This window comes from Capsella rubella, unplaced genomic scaffold (genome assembly GCF_000375325.1).
Source record: "Capsella rubella cultivar Monte Gargano unplaced genomic scaffold, Caprub1_0 scaffold_2, whole genome shotgun sequence".
Taxonomy (NCBI): domain Eukaryota; kingdom Viridiplantae; phylum Streptophyta; class Magnoliopsida; order Brassicales; family Brassicaceae; genus Capsella; species Capsella rubella.
In genome coordinates this window covers 13866336-13879296 of record NW_006238922.1, presented here as the reverse complement: position 1 = coordinate 13879296, position 12961 = coordinate 13866336, and the positions used below count along the sequence as shown (strand labels likewise).

Here is a 12961-nt window from a genome sequence, read left to right as displayed (position 1 = left end):
CAAATTTTGGAGATCGAGGGAATTAGTAGATAGGTCTTTCGAGTGATAATGCATCTACTTTCTTTTATCGATGTTAAATATTAATCAGAAATGAGAGATATTTCGATCTCATGTAGAAATAATACTACAAATTAAGCCTTGTCGGAATCTTAAAATATATTTCCTTTAGAGGTTTTAAATATGAAAACAAAAAAAAACTTCTTTACTAGGAACCCAAAAGAAACAGAAGGAAAATACAATACAATGCATTAATTCCATTAGAGGTTTAGAAATATACGAAGAAACACGTACAAGAGAATATAGATAAAATTAAAATGACTGGCAAATAATAATATAATGATATATAATAAACAAACACAAGAAAAGGCACACACACTAGTGATTGATTAGTGAACAAAAAAACATAAAAGGAGAGCGTTTTTTTTTTAAAATAAATTAAGCCGATCCAAACTCAGAGAGCCACTTCTCGTGTTTCTCGATATCAGAAGAAGACACACTCGGTTGCACTTTCCTTATGGCCTCTTCGAAATCACACATCGCCACTGGATCATTTGAGATATCATCCTTCGACATGTTCTTTATCTCATCCCTCGTTTTCCCCGCTATCTTACGCCTCATCCCGTTCATTGACGCGTCCCTGCACACGTTTGTCAGATCGTCTCCACTGTACCCTTCCGTTCTCCGAGCCACATCTTCAATGTTAACATCACTCGCCACCTGAAATGTGACCAACACTCATTTTCCATCAACCACCAGCCCGACCGATTTTTGCGCATTCTTTTTTAACAATGTATTTCCCAACTCACCTCAACTGTTCTCAGATTTATATTGATAAGAGCCTTGCGACTTTCGAAATCTGGAAGTGGGATATATATACGTTTTTCCAGCCTCCTCCTGCGCAACAACATCAGCTCAACAGTCAGCAGTTTCATTATACTTGAACCAAGTCGAAAGACAGAATTAACTCAGAAGAACATCGAAACCTGAGAGCTTCATCTATGTCCCATGGGAAGTTGGTGGCTGCCAATACCATTACTATCTTGCGACTACCGTCTTCATTTGTCGCTGTATTGCTCACTCCATCTACTTGCACTAGGAGTTCCGATTTCACCCTTCTTGACGATTCATGCTCTCCAGAACCCCTGCATCATACCCTCTACCAATTACACATACATTCAATTCGGTATTGAGATATCAGTGTTGTGAGAAAGTTTACCCCCGAGAATTGCAGAGAGAGTCGATCTCATCAATAAAAATGGTACTTGGAGCATATGCCCTAGCTAGATCAAACAGGCATCTGACCATGCGCTCACTCTCTCCGCGCCATTTTGAAGCTAATGTAGCAGACGAGACGTTGAAGAAGGTGGTACCACACTCGGTCGCAACTGCTTTCGCCAACAGAGTTTTACCTGTCCCAGGAGGACCAAACATGAGAACTCCTTTCCACGGTCTTCGAATACCCTGAAGGAAAAAAAAAAAATCGAATTAAGTACCCTCCATATCTAGAAGATAAATATAAGGAGTACGGAATTCATGAAGTGGCAGTTTTATTCTACTCTATATGGTTGCTCCATCGTCTTATGATAGTAAGATACAAAATCCAAATTTAGCAGCGCAAGAAACCGAACAAAAGTACCTGAAAGTATTCGGGCATCCATAAAGGAAGGACAACTGCCTCCTCAAGCAGCCTCTTGGCTTCAGACAAACCTGCAACATCATCCCAACGGACACCAGGAGTTGAGTCCAACACATCCCTTTCAAGCATAGCAGCCAAATCCTCATCAGGACCCTCATACAGTCCCCTTTTTGACTTCCCGTCTTCAGCATCGCCATTCTGATATCAATGAGGAGGCCAGAAGTTCTATTAGTTGGGGACAATAGATGGAAACTACTGACACAACATCAATCCAGGAATACATAAATATCAATCTTAAATTTCTATCCACATTTTTTGATATTTGATACATCAAACTTACTAACATATCAACTTAGAAGTTTCAAGACATTATGTTTTTTACGAAAGAAAAGTAATGGAAACGGAAATGCCATAGTCTATACGTGACTCATTGAAAAACTTCAAGCTAACATCTCTATTTGCAGTACCCAAAAGGCAGAAACATATAACTTACAGTAGAATCTGCCTTGGTAGATTTGGAGGCAGCTCCTTTCTTTCCGGCAGCGGAAGAACGGGAACCTGCAGCGGACTTACTAGTAGCCCCACCTCTTCCACCGCGGGAAGCTGGACCAGTCCGTGTTGCAGGGGCACGAGCCCAAGCCCCATCTTGAGGTGATTTTCTCATACCACTTTGAGCAGACCTCGCAGGTCTTCTAGTAGTAACATCACGGGTAGGAGGCCTCCACACATCAGGATCATCCATTGGACCACCGGATGAAGTTGGATACTCATCCAAAGGCTGAAAAACAAAGGATGATTTGGTATTGATGGGGGGAGAAGCAGCACGACGGCCAGTAGGAGCTTCTTTAAAAGCTCTTCTCTCTGCATCCAATTGCTTAACAACTTCCGTCTCTTCCATTATGGCTTTTTTGACGTTCATCCATTTCGTCCGCGCCAAAGGATCATCAAGGGTGTTTAAATGCCTAAAATAGAATATATATATATATATATATATATATAATCGCTTCAGAACCACCGAATAATGCAGCACATAAAGAGTGTACTCTTTCTCTCACCAATACAGTTTCTAAGTATAGTCACGCCGCGAAACATTGCAAAAATGCTAGCTTTTGTTGCAAGGGGTAAAATGATGGGAAGTAAGCCCATTTCAATTCAATAGAACACGAACAAAACAAACTATCTAGGGCTTGACGAAATTGCAAAAGAAGGGGTGATTTTTAAAAAGATTATATATATATAAACAGATTTTAAGATTCAAGAGAACAACGGAGCTACTTACTTGTTGATCTGAGCAATGGCGCCATCGAAGAAGATGACAGATGTGTCATAGGATCCTTCTAGTGCGTATTCTCTCGCTAATTTCAAGTGATCTTGTAGACCAGCCAAGGAATTACTACTACCTACCATTTGCTTCCTCTCACCTCTTTTACTCAAAATAGCCGCTTTCAAAACAAAATCTCCGGTTTCGAAGCGAGAGCTCGGATCTCGGAGCCCTCAAATTTCTCTTCTTTCTCTCTCTCTCTCTCTCCCTCCGTCTCCAGATTTCGGAGATGCGACCCGTCGGCGAAGTTGGAACGGTGGAAGAAGAGAGATGGAAGCCACGTCACAAATGCTACCCAACAATCTCTCTCTCTTATTCGGGTTCGATTCAAATTTGAGATCTATATCATATTCGGCCCAATTTGTAATAAACCAAATAAAAAGCCTAAAGCATCGATTAACTTTATTCTCTGCTCTGGTGGGTTCACAAAATTTTTTGATTTTCAAATTAAAGGCCACATTATCAAATTTTACATAACAACGCCTAGTCTCACTAGTGTATGCTTAATTTCCCCTGTTCTAACGTCTATCATCAAACTCAAAAAAAAGAAGAGAAAAATATTCAATGGATATGTAAAGAGTATATACAGACTAATACCAAAGTGAAGGAACAATAGGATGAACCAATTGGTAACAAATGACTATTGTAAAGAAGATATCAGCTATTGATCATTGAGTAATCATCAAACAAGACTCTTTTATTATTATTTTTTTTTTTCAGAAACAACTATCGATAGCTTCCATTTAACGCAAAGTAACCCACATCTTCTAAGAGCATCTCACTCCACCATTCCACGGTGAAGCAGCTCCTCTAATCCTTTCCTCAGCCTCTCCGCCGCAGCTCCCATTTCTTCCTCCTTCAACCCTCCAAAGGATACCCGGATATACCCTGGGCTCCCACTTGCACACCCCGGGATCACCACCACACCATGGCGGTGAGCCAGCCACCGCACCACCTTGAAATCATCTCTGTGTCCCTCCGGTAGTTTTGCCCACAGGTAAATCGCTCCTTCTCCTCCCTTGACGTTCTCCTTCCCCAACGGCTCAAGCGCCTCTTTCACAATCTCCCGGTTCTTCACTAGACCCTTTACCCGCTCCGTTATCCACCCAGAACCTTCCTCTAATGCGTATAGACCCAGTCGCTGCGAGATTATGGCTGCACAGATTGGGATGTTGTCTTGAATTTTCACAAGCTCTGTTGCAAACCCATCTAATCTCTCTGAGTAAGCTATCTGCAGGTCCCATCAAAAGTTCCATAAGATAGTGTTCCAAAACAACAGTTTGGTTTGCAATAGAAATGGATGGAGCACTCACGTATCCAAGCCTCCAACCCATCATGCCGTAGGTTTTTGAGAAGGAGAAGACATTAACAATATGGTCTCCCTCAATGCAACAATGTTTTAAACCATCATACATGAAATACCTGCGGTTTTATACAACATCAGATCAAATCTACATTCAATCTGGATGTCATGAGGCTTATCAAAAGGAGAAACTCACTCGTAAGTGTTATCTACAATCAGCCAACACCCTGCATCTTTGCATATTTGTGAAATCCTCTTAAGAAGAGGTTCAGGGACATAGGTGCCGCTTGGGTTACCAGGATTCACAACAGTCACAACTTTCGGAGTCGGTTTAGACTCAGAGAGTGTCTTCTCCAACCAGTCTGGAACAAAAACAAGCCGCAACTTGAAGCTATTTGAAAATAAAATGCGATTCAAAAGCAAGGACGTACCTGCGTCAGGGTAGAGAGTATCTGGCTGGCCAGGACCAACAATAATGTTGGTGACTCCTGTCATCTGAAAGGCCATGTAGGAATTGAAGTAGTATGGCTCAAACATGACAACAGAATCACCGGCATCACATAGTGCAATAACAAGATTCACAAACGCCTGCACTTGATATGGAAACAGAGACTGAGACTAGAGGGAGAAAGAAAGAAGAGCCTAGCAAGTAGCAACGCATAGGTAAGGTATACCTGATTGGCACCTGCAGTAACCATCACATCTGATTTGGTTAGCTTGTTTTCTTCACGCAGCTTCAGAGTAGCAAAGATGGATTAAAAAGTTTCAAGTGAAACCACAAAGCAAACAAGTTGAACATTATTGGCAAAGGTTGCTCAGCTATAAGAAAGTATGTTTTGGTTTGGCGAGGGATTACCTTAGTCTGAAGAGCCATTCTTAGCTCAGGAAGACCCTCATCGGGTCCATAAGAACTAACAGTAGGATCCCAGACAAGGTCCTTAACTTTGTCTAAGGCCTTCTGAGGAGGCTGCCAATGCACAACTCCCTGTAACTCCAAATGAAACATTATTTTTATGTTTGCATGAGCAAGAGAATCAGGAGAAGACTAAACAGATACAAATCTGATCCGCGACTGTGAACAGATCACGAAACCCAAACCAAAACAAGTATATTTTGTTTTGTGGAGAGAGGACAAACCTGAGCGAGAGACATAGGGTTCGACACTTCCGCCATTAATTTCCGAATCTGCACGCAAAACCCAAGACCATTTTTTTCTGTTGTTCACTAAAGATTTAATTTTTTTATTTTTGTTATAAAGGGAAAAAAAAACACAGAGACACAGAGATACAAATGAAAAGAAAAGGGAAGGAGAAGTACGAGGTAAGACCTGAGTCATGACGGGCAAGTCCGTACCCAAAGTTCTCCTTGAAAGCATCCCAAAGGCACCCATTTCGATATATATCTCTCTCTCAAAACCCAACAAAATCGACCTGAAAGATTGAAAAATGAAGAAGAAATTAGGGGTCCTCCAAAGTGATGAGTAAAGCACCTACTAATTCAATTTAAGAGGAATCAATCGTTGACGAAAAAAACCTAAAAGAGAGATATGAGCGTTAAGCACGCCTCATCATCTTTTGTCTTCTTCTCCTTCAGACTTCACCAACCCTTGGGTTTTTTTTATTTTTTTTTACTTTCATGTGTTTTTTTTTTTCTTCTTCTGCGCATCAACAACAACAAACAAAAAAAGTTAATCATATAAAAAGGTATCAATTTTTTTTTTTTTAATAAATATAATTAATACTAATAGATATGCATACAGTAGTTAAAAACGAAAAAGAAAAAAAAGAAAGAGAGTAACGCCATTGCCTTTGGTAGTATGAATGATCTCGTCGCATTGATTCCAAGTTTGGTTGGCTGATTTCGCTTTTTATTTATGATTTCTTGCAGACGAAAACCCCATTAATAAAGTGCTGCTGCTACTCTCTCATAAGGAAGAATCTTCGTTTTGTGTAGACTCCCCTTGCACTGCTCTGATCCATCCCTCTTCAATTTTCCACATCCGAATCGAGAGAAAGGACTCATGAGACGACGTTTAATTATTTTGATTGGGAGTAGAGTACAGAGGTTGTTGTTTTCTTTTCAATTCCCTTTTACAATTACATTATTTTTTTTTTTAAGAAAAAATAGGCCCATATACGGATATACCCATTTACCCATTTCCTTTATCTTTTTTTCCTTTTTGCATTCAATAAACACTTTTTTCACCTAAAAGAGACGAACATTATATTCTACGGCCCAATATCCATGCATCAAATTACCCAAACAAGCCATGCATGACTACCATACTATTATGTTTACATGAGATATTTGTGGGTATGGTATGGATGGGGGCAGTGGTGGGAATGTTGGGAGTATTCAAAATTCTATCTAATTATTTGGACACCAAACCAGACATGGCATTATATATATATATATATATATGTATATATTCAACCAACAAACCTTGTTTACAGTATAGTAGAGTTAGTTTATATATAAAGCCATAGAAACAGATGTATAATCTTAGTTACAAGTTAAATATACATTTTATTTTATTTTTGGGAAATTCTCTTATTTCTGTATGTTTTTATTCTTTCTAATTAGTATCATATGCATATGTGTTGTTGATAGTTTGAAAGTTGAAACTGATGAATCTCGCAGATCTAAAGGAAGGGGTCGTTGGTGGATAAAACCGTAAAACGTTATTATGCATATTGGTCCACGAAGACCTTTCTCTCTCTCTCTCGTTACGTCTTTCTCACACTTACAGCTTTAACGCACTTACTCTTCTTCTTCTACATATAAAAACAAAAGTAAACATTAAATATATATATAGTTCTGATCCATACGATACGATAGGAGTCAATGAGACATCATCATCTAGCTCTCTTTAACTTAAAAATTTTTGAAATCCAAGATTTATTAGTATTACAGTAGCTAGCTTTTTTTGAATCTGTAACTCCCAGCCTCCTCTCTCCCATGTGGTAAGTAAGTTGTACTATTTTGTTGGTTCTCTATATAGCTCCTCACACTCACTGTGTCTCTTTTAAATATGGTTTACTCGTGTCTTGTGCTTCCACCATTACATTTCTATATAAGGATACCTTTTTATTTTGTGTCTTCGGTTATCATGTAACATCTATTTTATTTTTTTACTTACTATAACGTCATTTTCACCAATTTTTTTGCCGTTTCACTTATATACTAGCAAAAAATATACACTCAACTTTAATCTTTTTTAAAAAGAATTTAACACCCATTTTCAAAATGAAACACCAAATTCTACATCTTACCATTATTTCAAATTCCATGTCCATTTCAAATCGATCATATTAATTAAGTCGTAAACATATTATTATAACATGGCCCTGAAATGGCAGATTCCACCTCTTTCATTTTTGTTTATTGTTCATTTCCTAAGTATCTTTTCTTTTTCTAAGTGGCTCCTGCCGATGTAAGTAAGCATCATCACATTCATCTTATCATTATATATATATATATATATATATATATTTTTTTTTTTCAATTTTTGTTTTTAAAGCTAATCTATCCAAAAGAACAATGAGATCGATCTATTACAGTGTTTTATTAATTTATGTTAGTTTTATAACTCCTACTTATATATATATATATAGGACGTTTTTTGAACATTTAAATGAACAAGTTTTTCATTTCTTAATATAAGATTTGGTCAAAGTAACCGCTGAGAGATATAAGTTTTGTTTTACATGACCAAAATAAATAAATAAAAAGAGTGTTATCACATAATATACGCATGCATGTTGTTATCTTTATACTCAAGAATACACACATAGAGACTAGCTACCACGAGGCACGAGAGCATCTTTAAAGTGTATGTAATTGCATTTGCCTTTTTAAACGGAGCAAATCCAATAGAAATAAAACGGATTCTTCTTTTTTTTTTTTTTTTATGTTCTACGGTTCTACCACAAAAAAAAAAAACAGAATGTATAAAATAGGATCTAATCTTAGTGTATAGAATTTATGGATGGATCCTTTAGTTTAAGCATGTGGCATGCATCCAAATAAGCTTTTAGGGAATATTATAAAAGCAAACATACAGAGAAACGTAAATATATAAAAATCACAAGACTGATTCTGGGGTAAACGTGCATTTGGTCTTTGTTTTCTTTTTTTTTTTGTTTTTATATTTTATAGAAAAATTATATATATATATATATAAGGGAATTCAAAAGTTTAAACTTAAGCATTACAAAAAGAAAAAAAAAATAAGTGGTGGAATCTTTCGTCTTCAAATCTTAAAAATTTGAACAGGAGGAGCCTTTTTGTATTATAATCTAAACCTTTGAATAGAGAGAGTTATGTTTGTTTAGTTTAATCTTTTTTTTTTTTTTTTGTCGACTGTTTGTTTAGTTTAATCAATCAACCTTTTCTTACTATTAACCTTTGGATGAATAGCCACGCTGTCTGTAGTACTCTGTAGAGTGTAACATTTTTTTTTTTTTTTAATTAAAAGAAGAAATAACAACAGAGCATTTGAACGATGTAAATAAATGTGCATATTAATAATACTATTATCATAATAATATATTGGAAAAACGTAACTATTAAAATTAAATTTTCAATCTATAGTAACGAAAAAGTCGTAAGTTAATTAAGAAAAAAACATTCGAACGAAAGAAAGAAAGAAAGAAAAATGAACAAATGCATCAGATATCGTCATTAATTACAAGAGGGTTAAATAGAGAGTGTTACCAAAAAAATTAAGGAGGATGATGGAGAGAAAAGAAGACGAGACACACACACAGACACAGAGAACCCAAAATAGCAACAGATGATTAAGGAAAATGATTAGTTACCAAAATCTAAAGAAAAATCACATCACCAAAACAAAATTAGTACATAACTACAAATCACTTATAAAACTAGTGTTAGTTATTTCTTAGTTTCTCCCTAATTTCATGGTCAAACTAACAGTCAATGAGTATATAAATAGGTGATGAGATGAGAGGAGGAATAAAATAAAAAGAAAATAAGACAAGTAGTCATATCTTTAAATCCAATGTGGTATATCCCGCTCACTCAAAGTCTGAGAGACAGTGCCTTTGCATAAAAAAAGCGAATTGACTCTATACCCCAATTTACTCTCTCGATCTCTCCCCCCAAATCTTCTTTCTTTCTTCGTCTTCTTCCTCTTGAAGAATTATCTGAAGCCTACTCGTAAGTTCTCCCATCTTCTCCGTTTTAGATATATTTGTTTTACGCCGACGACCCCTGCATTTTTTTTTAGGCGGTTTTCTGGGATGCTTTCTTGAAACTTTCTCTTTGCTTCTCAAGCTGCCTTTTTTTTTTCTTTCTTTTTAGTAAAAAAAAAAGTTCTAATGGTTCATGGGTCACTCGGATTTTCTTGGATTCAAGAATAATGTGAGTTGAATCCTTTTTCACCAACGGATCCATGAGGGAGATCTTACTGCTTTAAATCATGGGTCTCTTCGTTTTCCTGAGATTAAGTTTGATACTATTTAGTTCCTTCTTTTTTTTTTTTTCCGATTTCTAATGTGATCAACATCATCATTTACATAATACAAACCATATGATATAAAGAACCAAACTTTACTCTCTTGACTAGTGTATATTTTTCTCTCTTCAATTTTTTTTTTATATTTTATTTCTCCAAATTATGCGCAGAGTCGCTCCGTGTTTGCTATTAAATTGCTGCGACTTTTTCTTTTTTCCCAAGATTTTGAGTTTTGAGGATGCCTTGAGAGGGTTTTTCTGCTTTTCAGTTTTTTTTTTGGGTCAATATAAAGTAAATCACAATCACTTGTTCTTTCAACTTTCAATCTGACGACTTCTTCTTCACTTTTATAAAGTTGTAAACTTTAATTTTTTGTTCGACGAACTTACATTGTGTGGTGCAATTCTGGGTCGGGTCGTGAAGGATCATATAAACAACCCTCTCTTTTTTTGGGCTAAACAATTTCTCCAAACATCTTATATGCATTGGTCACTTTCCATCTGCAGTATTATATATACATATAGATCTCTCTGTTTTGTTGTCACAGATCGAGAGCTTATGTGGTGCTAAGGCTCAAGCATCAAAAAGGGGTAGATCGTATTAAAGGGGTTTCAATCATGGGGAAGGGGAATGCTGTTTCTGGCAACACCATACCGCTCCATGGTCGCCCTATTACTCGTGCTCTTGCCTCTGCTCTGCGTGCTTCTTCTAAGCTGATTACATCTTCAGAAGTTGCTTCTACATCACAGAACCAGGGACGGGTTCTGAGAGCAAAGTCTAAAAGAACAGCCTCGGATGATAAGAAACTCAATGCACCTAAGAAGCGAGCTGTTCTTAAGGACATCACTAACGTTACCTGCGATAATTCTTACACAAGTTGCTTCAGTGTTGCGGTTATTAACTATCCAATATAATGCTCCTTCTTAAAATTGCTACTTTTTATTACAAGAAGTATTTGTGTTGCTCACAATTGTTGCTTCTTCTTTCCATTTAGGTGGACAATGCTAAGCAAATAAAGAAGGCACGAGCGAGTTCTTCCAAGGTGGCATCTTCTTCGGCTACTTCACTAGTTACAGATGAAAAGGCACAAGTTGTGGAAAATTCAGCAGGAGGAAGCTTGTCTGGTTGTACAGGCACGAGCTTAGGCACAAACGAAGCATCTTATAGCTTTATCCCAAAGCCGAGTTCCAGATTGCCTCCAAGACCCCTTGGGACAGGTGACGTTTACAAGTGGTCTGTTGCTGAAACTTGTGTGAGTGATTTATAACATTTCTGATGCAGTTTTATTATTGCAAATGGTTTACAGTTGAGAGAAGTTGTGATGGAGCAAGTTCAAGTGTGGCAAGTATCCCGAAATTCGTTGATATTGATTTAGATGACAAGGATCCTCTACTCTGTAGCCTCTATGCACCTGATATTTACTACAACCTGCGTGTTGCTGAGGTAACAATCCCTCTGATGTCGATACTTTTACGATAATGAATTTGAAGCATTTGGTCCTTACGACTTGTCAACTTAGCAGCTTAAACGCAGACCAGTTGCTGATTTTATGGAGAGGACACAAAGAGATGTGACTCAGACAATGCGGGGAATCCTGGTTGATTGGCTTGTAGAGGTGAGTATCACTTCCAGCAGTTTGTTTGTTGCTTAATGTTGAAGTCTTTTTGTCTGCTTCTGACAACTCAAGATTTCAGGTATCAGAGGAATACACACTTGTGCCTGACACTCTCTACCTAACAGTGTATCTCATAGACTGGTTTCTCCATGGAAACTACGTGGAAAGACAGAGACTTCAATTGCTTGGCATCACTTGTATGCTCATTGCCTCGTAAGTTCCTCATCACCTATTAATCAAAGAGTTCTAAGGTCTCATCAAGATCTAAAAGAGTTTCTCTTGAAATTTATTGAAGAAAATATGAGGAAATATGTGCGCCACGCATTGAGGAGTTCTGCTTCATAACGGATAACACTTACACAAGAGATCAGGTCGTGGAAATGGAGAGCCAAGTACTGAAGCATTTTAGCTTTCAAATTTACACTCCCACTTCAAAGACATTCCTCAGGTAATCTTACTAGACAATGCGAATGCTTTCATCATATGTGTGTGTGTTTGGTGATTCAAAGTTTTGGTCTTTGCAGGAGATTTCTTCGAGCAGCTCAAGTTTCTTCTTACCCGGTAAAGTGCATTTTATCATTTGGTAATATGAGATCAAATGTGTATCATAAAACATTAAGCAGAAAGATTGAAACTTTCTTGTTTTGGTAACCTGATGATATGCAGAACCCAAGTCTGGAAATGGAATATCTGGCGAATTACCTGACGGAATTGACGTTGATGGATTATCCTTTCTTGAAGTTCCTTCCATCGGTGATCGCTGCTTCGGCTGTTTTTCTTGCCAAGTGGACATTGAACCAGTCAAGCCACCCTTGGGTCCGTGTAGTATATTTTTTTAGTAATCATTCATTTGTTCATTAAGACACAGGTCGCTTCTGTCCCACGAATCTTGAATCTCCACGGTCTTTATACTTGTTTTGTGGTACAGAATCCAACACTTGAGCATTACACAACGTACAAAGCATCCGATCTAAAAGCATCTGTTCACGCTTTGCAAGATCTACAGCTGAACACCAACGGTTGCCCCTTAAACTCTATACGCATGAAGTATAGACAGGAGAAGGTAAGGATTTTATTATTATAGCTCAGTTTTGGTTTTATCAAACCGAACGAAGAAGTCTGGTTTGTGTCGGTTCGTGTTAAAAACATATATTTTTGCATGTTGCAGTACAAATCGGTGGCGGTATTCAGTTCTGCAAAGCTACCTGAGAAGCTATTCATCTCGTAACCGCCGATAATAACACAAAACATCTGTAACAACAACATTAGTGAAGGTCCGGTCCTCATTCATCCTTGTCAAATAAAAGAGTGTCTTTTCCACGGTTTTATCATACCAAGTAACCGGACTATTACTACTTAGAATTCGGTTTTATTCCGGTTTAGTTTAGACTTTGTTTGGTTCTTCCAAACCTGATTTGTTCTGATCGGTAACACGAGTTTTTTAATTGTAAGTGGGATCGATTGTACATTTCTCTTTTCTTTTTCTTTTTTAATTAAATTCAGGCAATATTTTCTGGTCGTATCATACGGGAATAGTTTTATTTTTATGGTTTCTTTGTTACCAAAAAAGAAAAAGAAAAATGGACAGAGAGATAGACAGAGCATTA

At 37.3% G+C, this 12961-nt stretch overlaps 3 protein-coding genes across 4 annotated transcripts; 1 reads left to right on the top strand and 2 right to left on the bottom strand.

Annotated features, from left to right (window-relative positions):
- Window positions 1–223: 223 nt before the first annotated feature.
- Window positions 224–3275, bottom strand: LOC17894615 (katanin p60 ATPase-containing subunit A1). Its single transcript, XM_006302076.2, has 7 exons — window positions 2916–3275; window positions 2130–2598; window positions 1637–1834; window positions 1217–1461; window positions 984–1142; window positions 807–894; window positions 224–717 (listed from the first exon to the last, which is right to left on the bottom strand). Exons 1-7 carry the CDS (start codon window positions 3041–3043, stop codon window positions 436–438), a joined length of 1569 nt encoding a protein of 522 aa, XP_006302138.1. The 5' UTR covers window positions 3044–3275; the 3' UTR covers window positions 224–435.
- Window positions 3276–3503: 228 nt separating this feature from the next.
- On the bottom strand, window positions 3504–5901 carry LOC17895814 (aromatic aminotransferase ISS1). Its single transcript, XM_006300442.2, has 9 exons — window positions 5794–5901; window positions 5588–5690; window positions 5398–5445; window positions 5117–5245; window positions 4935–4994; window positions 4692–4848; window positions 4457–4622; window positions 4271–4379; window positions 3504–4188 (listed from the first exon to the last, which is right to left on the bottom strand). The coding sequence occupies exons 2-9, from the start codon at window positions 5648–5650 to the stop codon at window positions 3736–3738; spliced, it is 1185 nt and encodes a 394-aa protein (XP_006300504.1). The 5' UTR covers window positions 5651–5690; window positions 5794–5901; the 3' UTR covers window positions 3504–3735.
- Window positions 5902–9301: 3400 nt separating this feature from the next.
- Window positions 9302–12874, top strand: LOC17895944 (cyclin-A2-4). 2 transcript variants are annotated; one of them, XM_023787767.1, is made up of 11 exons: window positions 9302–9441; window positions 10287–10632; window positions 10734–10956; window positions 11046–11182; window positions 11262–11354; window positions 11434–11567; window positions 11650–11802; window positions 11879–11915; window positions 12021–12170; window positions 12283–12417; window positions 12523–12874. In XM_023787767.1, exons 2-11 carry the CDS (start codon window positions 10357–10359, stop codon window positions 12580–12582), a joined length of 1398 nt encoding a protein of 465 aa, XP_023643535.1. In that variant the 5' UTR covers window positions 9302–9441; window positions 10287–10356; the 3' UTR covers window positions 12583–12874. The 2 variants fall into 2 exon arrangements, with proteins under 2 accessions (XP_023643535.1, XP_006300989.1); XM_006300927.2 differs by lacking the exon at window positions 9302–9441 and having other exon boundaries at window positions 9569–10632.
- The last annotated feature ends 87 nt before the right edge of the window (window positions 12875–12961 follow it).

Bases quoted from the DNA above. Each gene is read 5' to 3' on its own strand.
- LOC17894615 (XM_006302076.2), bottom strand. From the start codon at position 3,043: ATGGTAGGTAGTAGTAATTCCTTGGCTGGTCTACAAGATCACTTGAAA. The intron at 1,462-1,636 runs GTACTTTTGTTC...TTTTTCCTTCAG, and splicing joins GGATGCCCGAATACTTTCAG to GGTATTCGAAGACCGTGGAA. The intron at 718-806 runs GTGAGTTGGGAA...GTCACATTTCAG, and splicing joins TAAATCTGAGAACAGTTGAG to GTGGCGAGTGATGTTAACAT.
- LOC17895814 (XM_006300442.2), bottom strand. From the start codon at position 5,650: ATGGGTGCCTTTGGGATGCTTTCAAGGAGAACTTTGGGTACGGACTTG. The intron at 4,623-4,691 runs GTACGTCCTTGC...TTTTTGTTCCAG, and splicing joins TACTCTCTACCCTGACGCAG to ACTGGTTGGAGAAGACACTC. The intron at 4,189-4,270 runs GTGAGTGCTCCA...TGGGACCTGCAG, and splicing joins TGGGTTGGAGGCTTGGATAC to ATAGCTTACTCAGAGAGATT.
- LOC17895944 (XM_023787767.1), top strand. From the start codon at position 10,357: ATGGGGAAGGGGAATGCTGTTTCTGGCAACACCATACCGCTCCATGGT. The intron at 10,957-11,045 runs GTGACGTTTACA...AATGGTTTACAG, and splicing joins TCCAAGACCCCTTGGGACAG to TTGAGAGAAGTTGTGATGGA. The intron at 12,418-12,522 runs GTAAGGATTTTA...TGCATGTTGCAG, and splicing joins TGAAGTATAGACAGGAGAAG to TACAAATCGGTGGCGGTATT.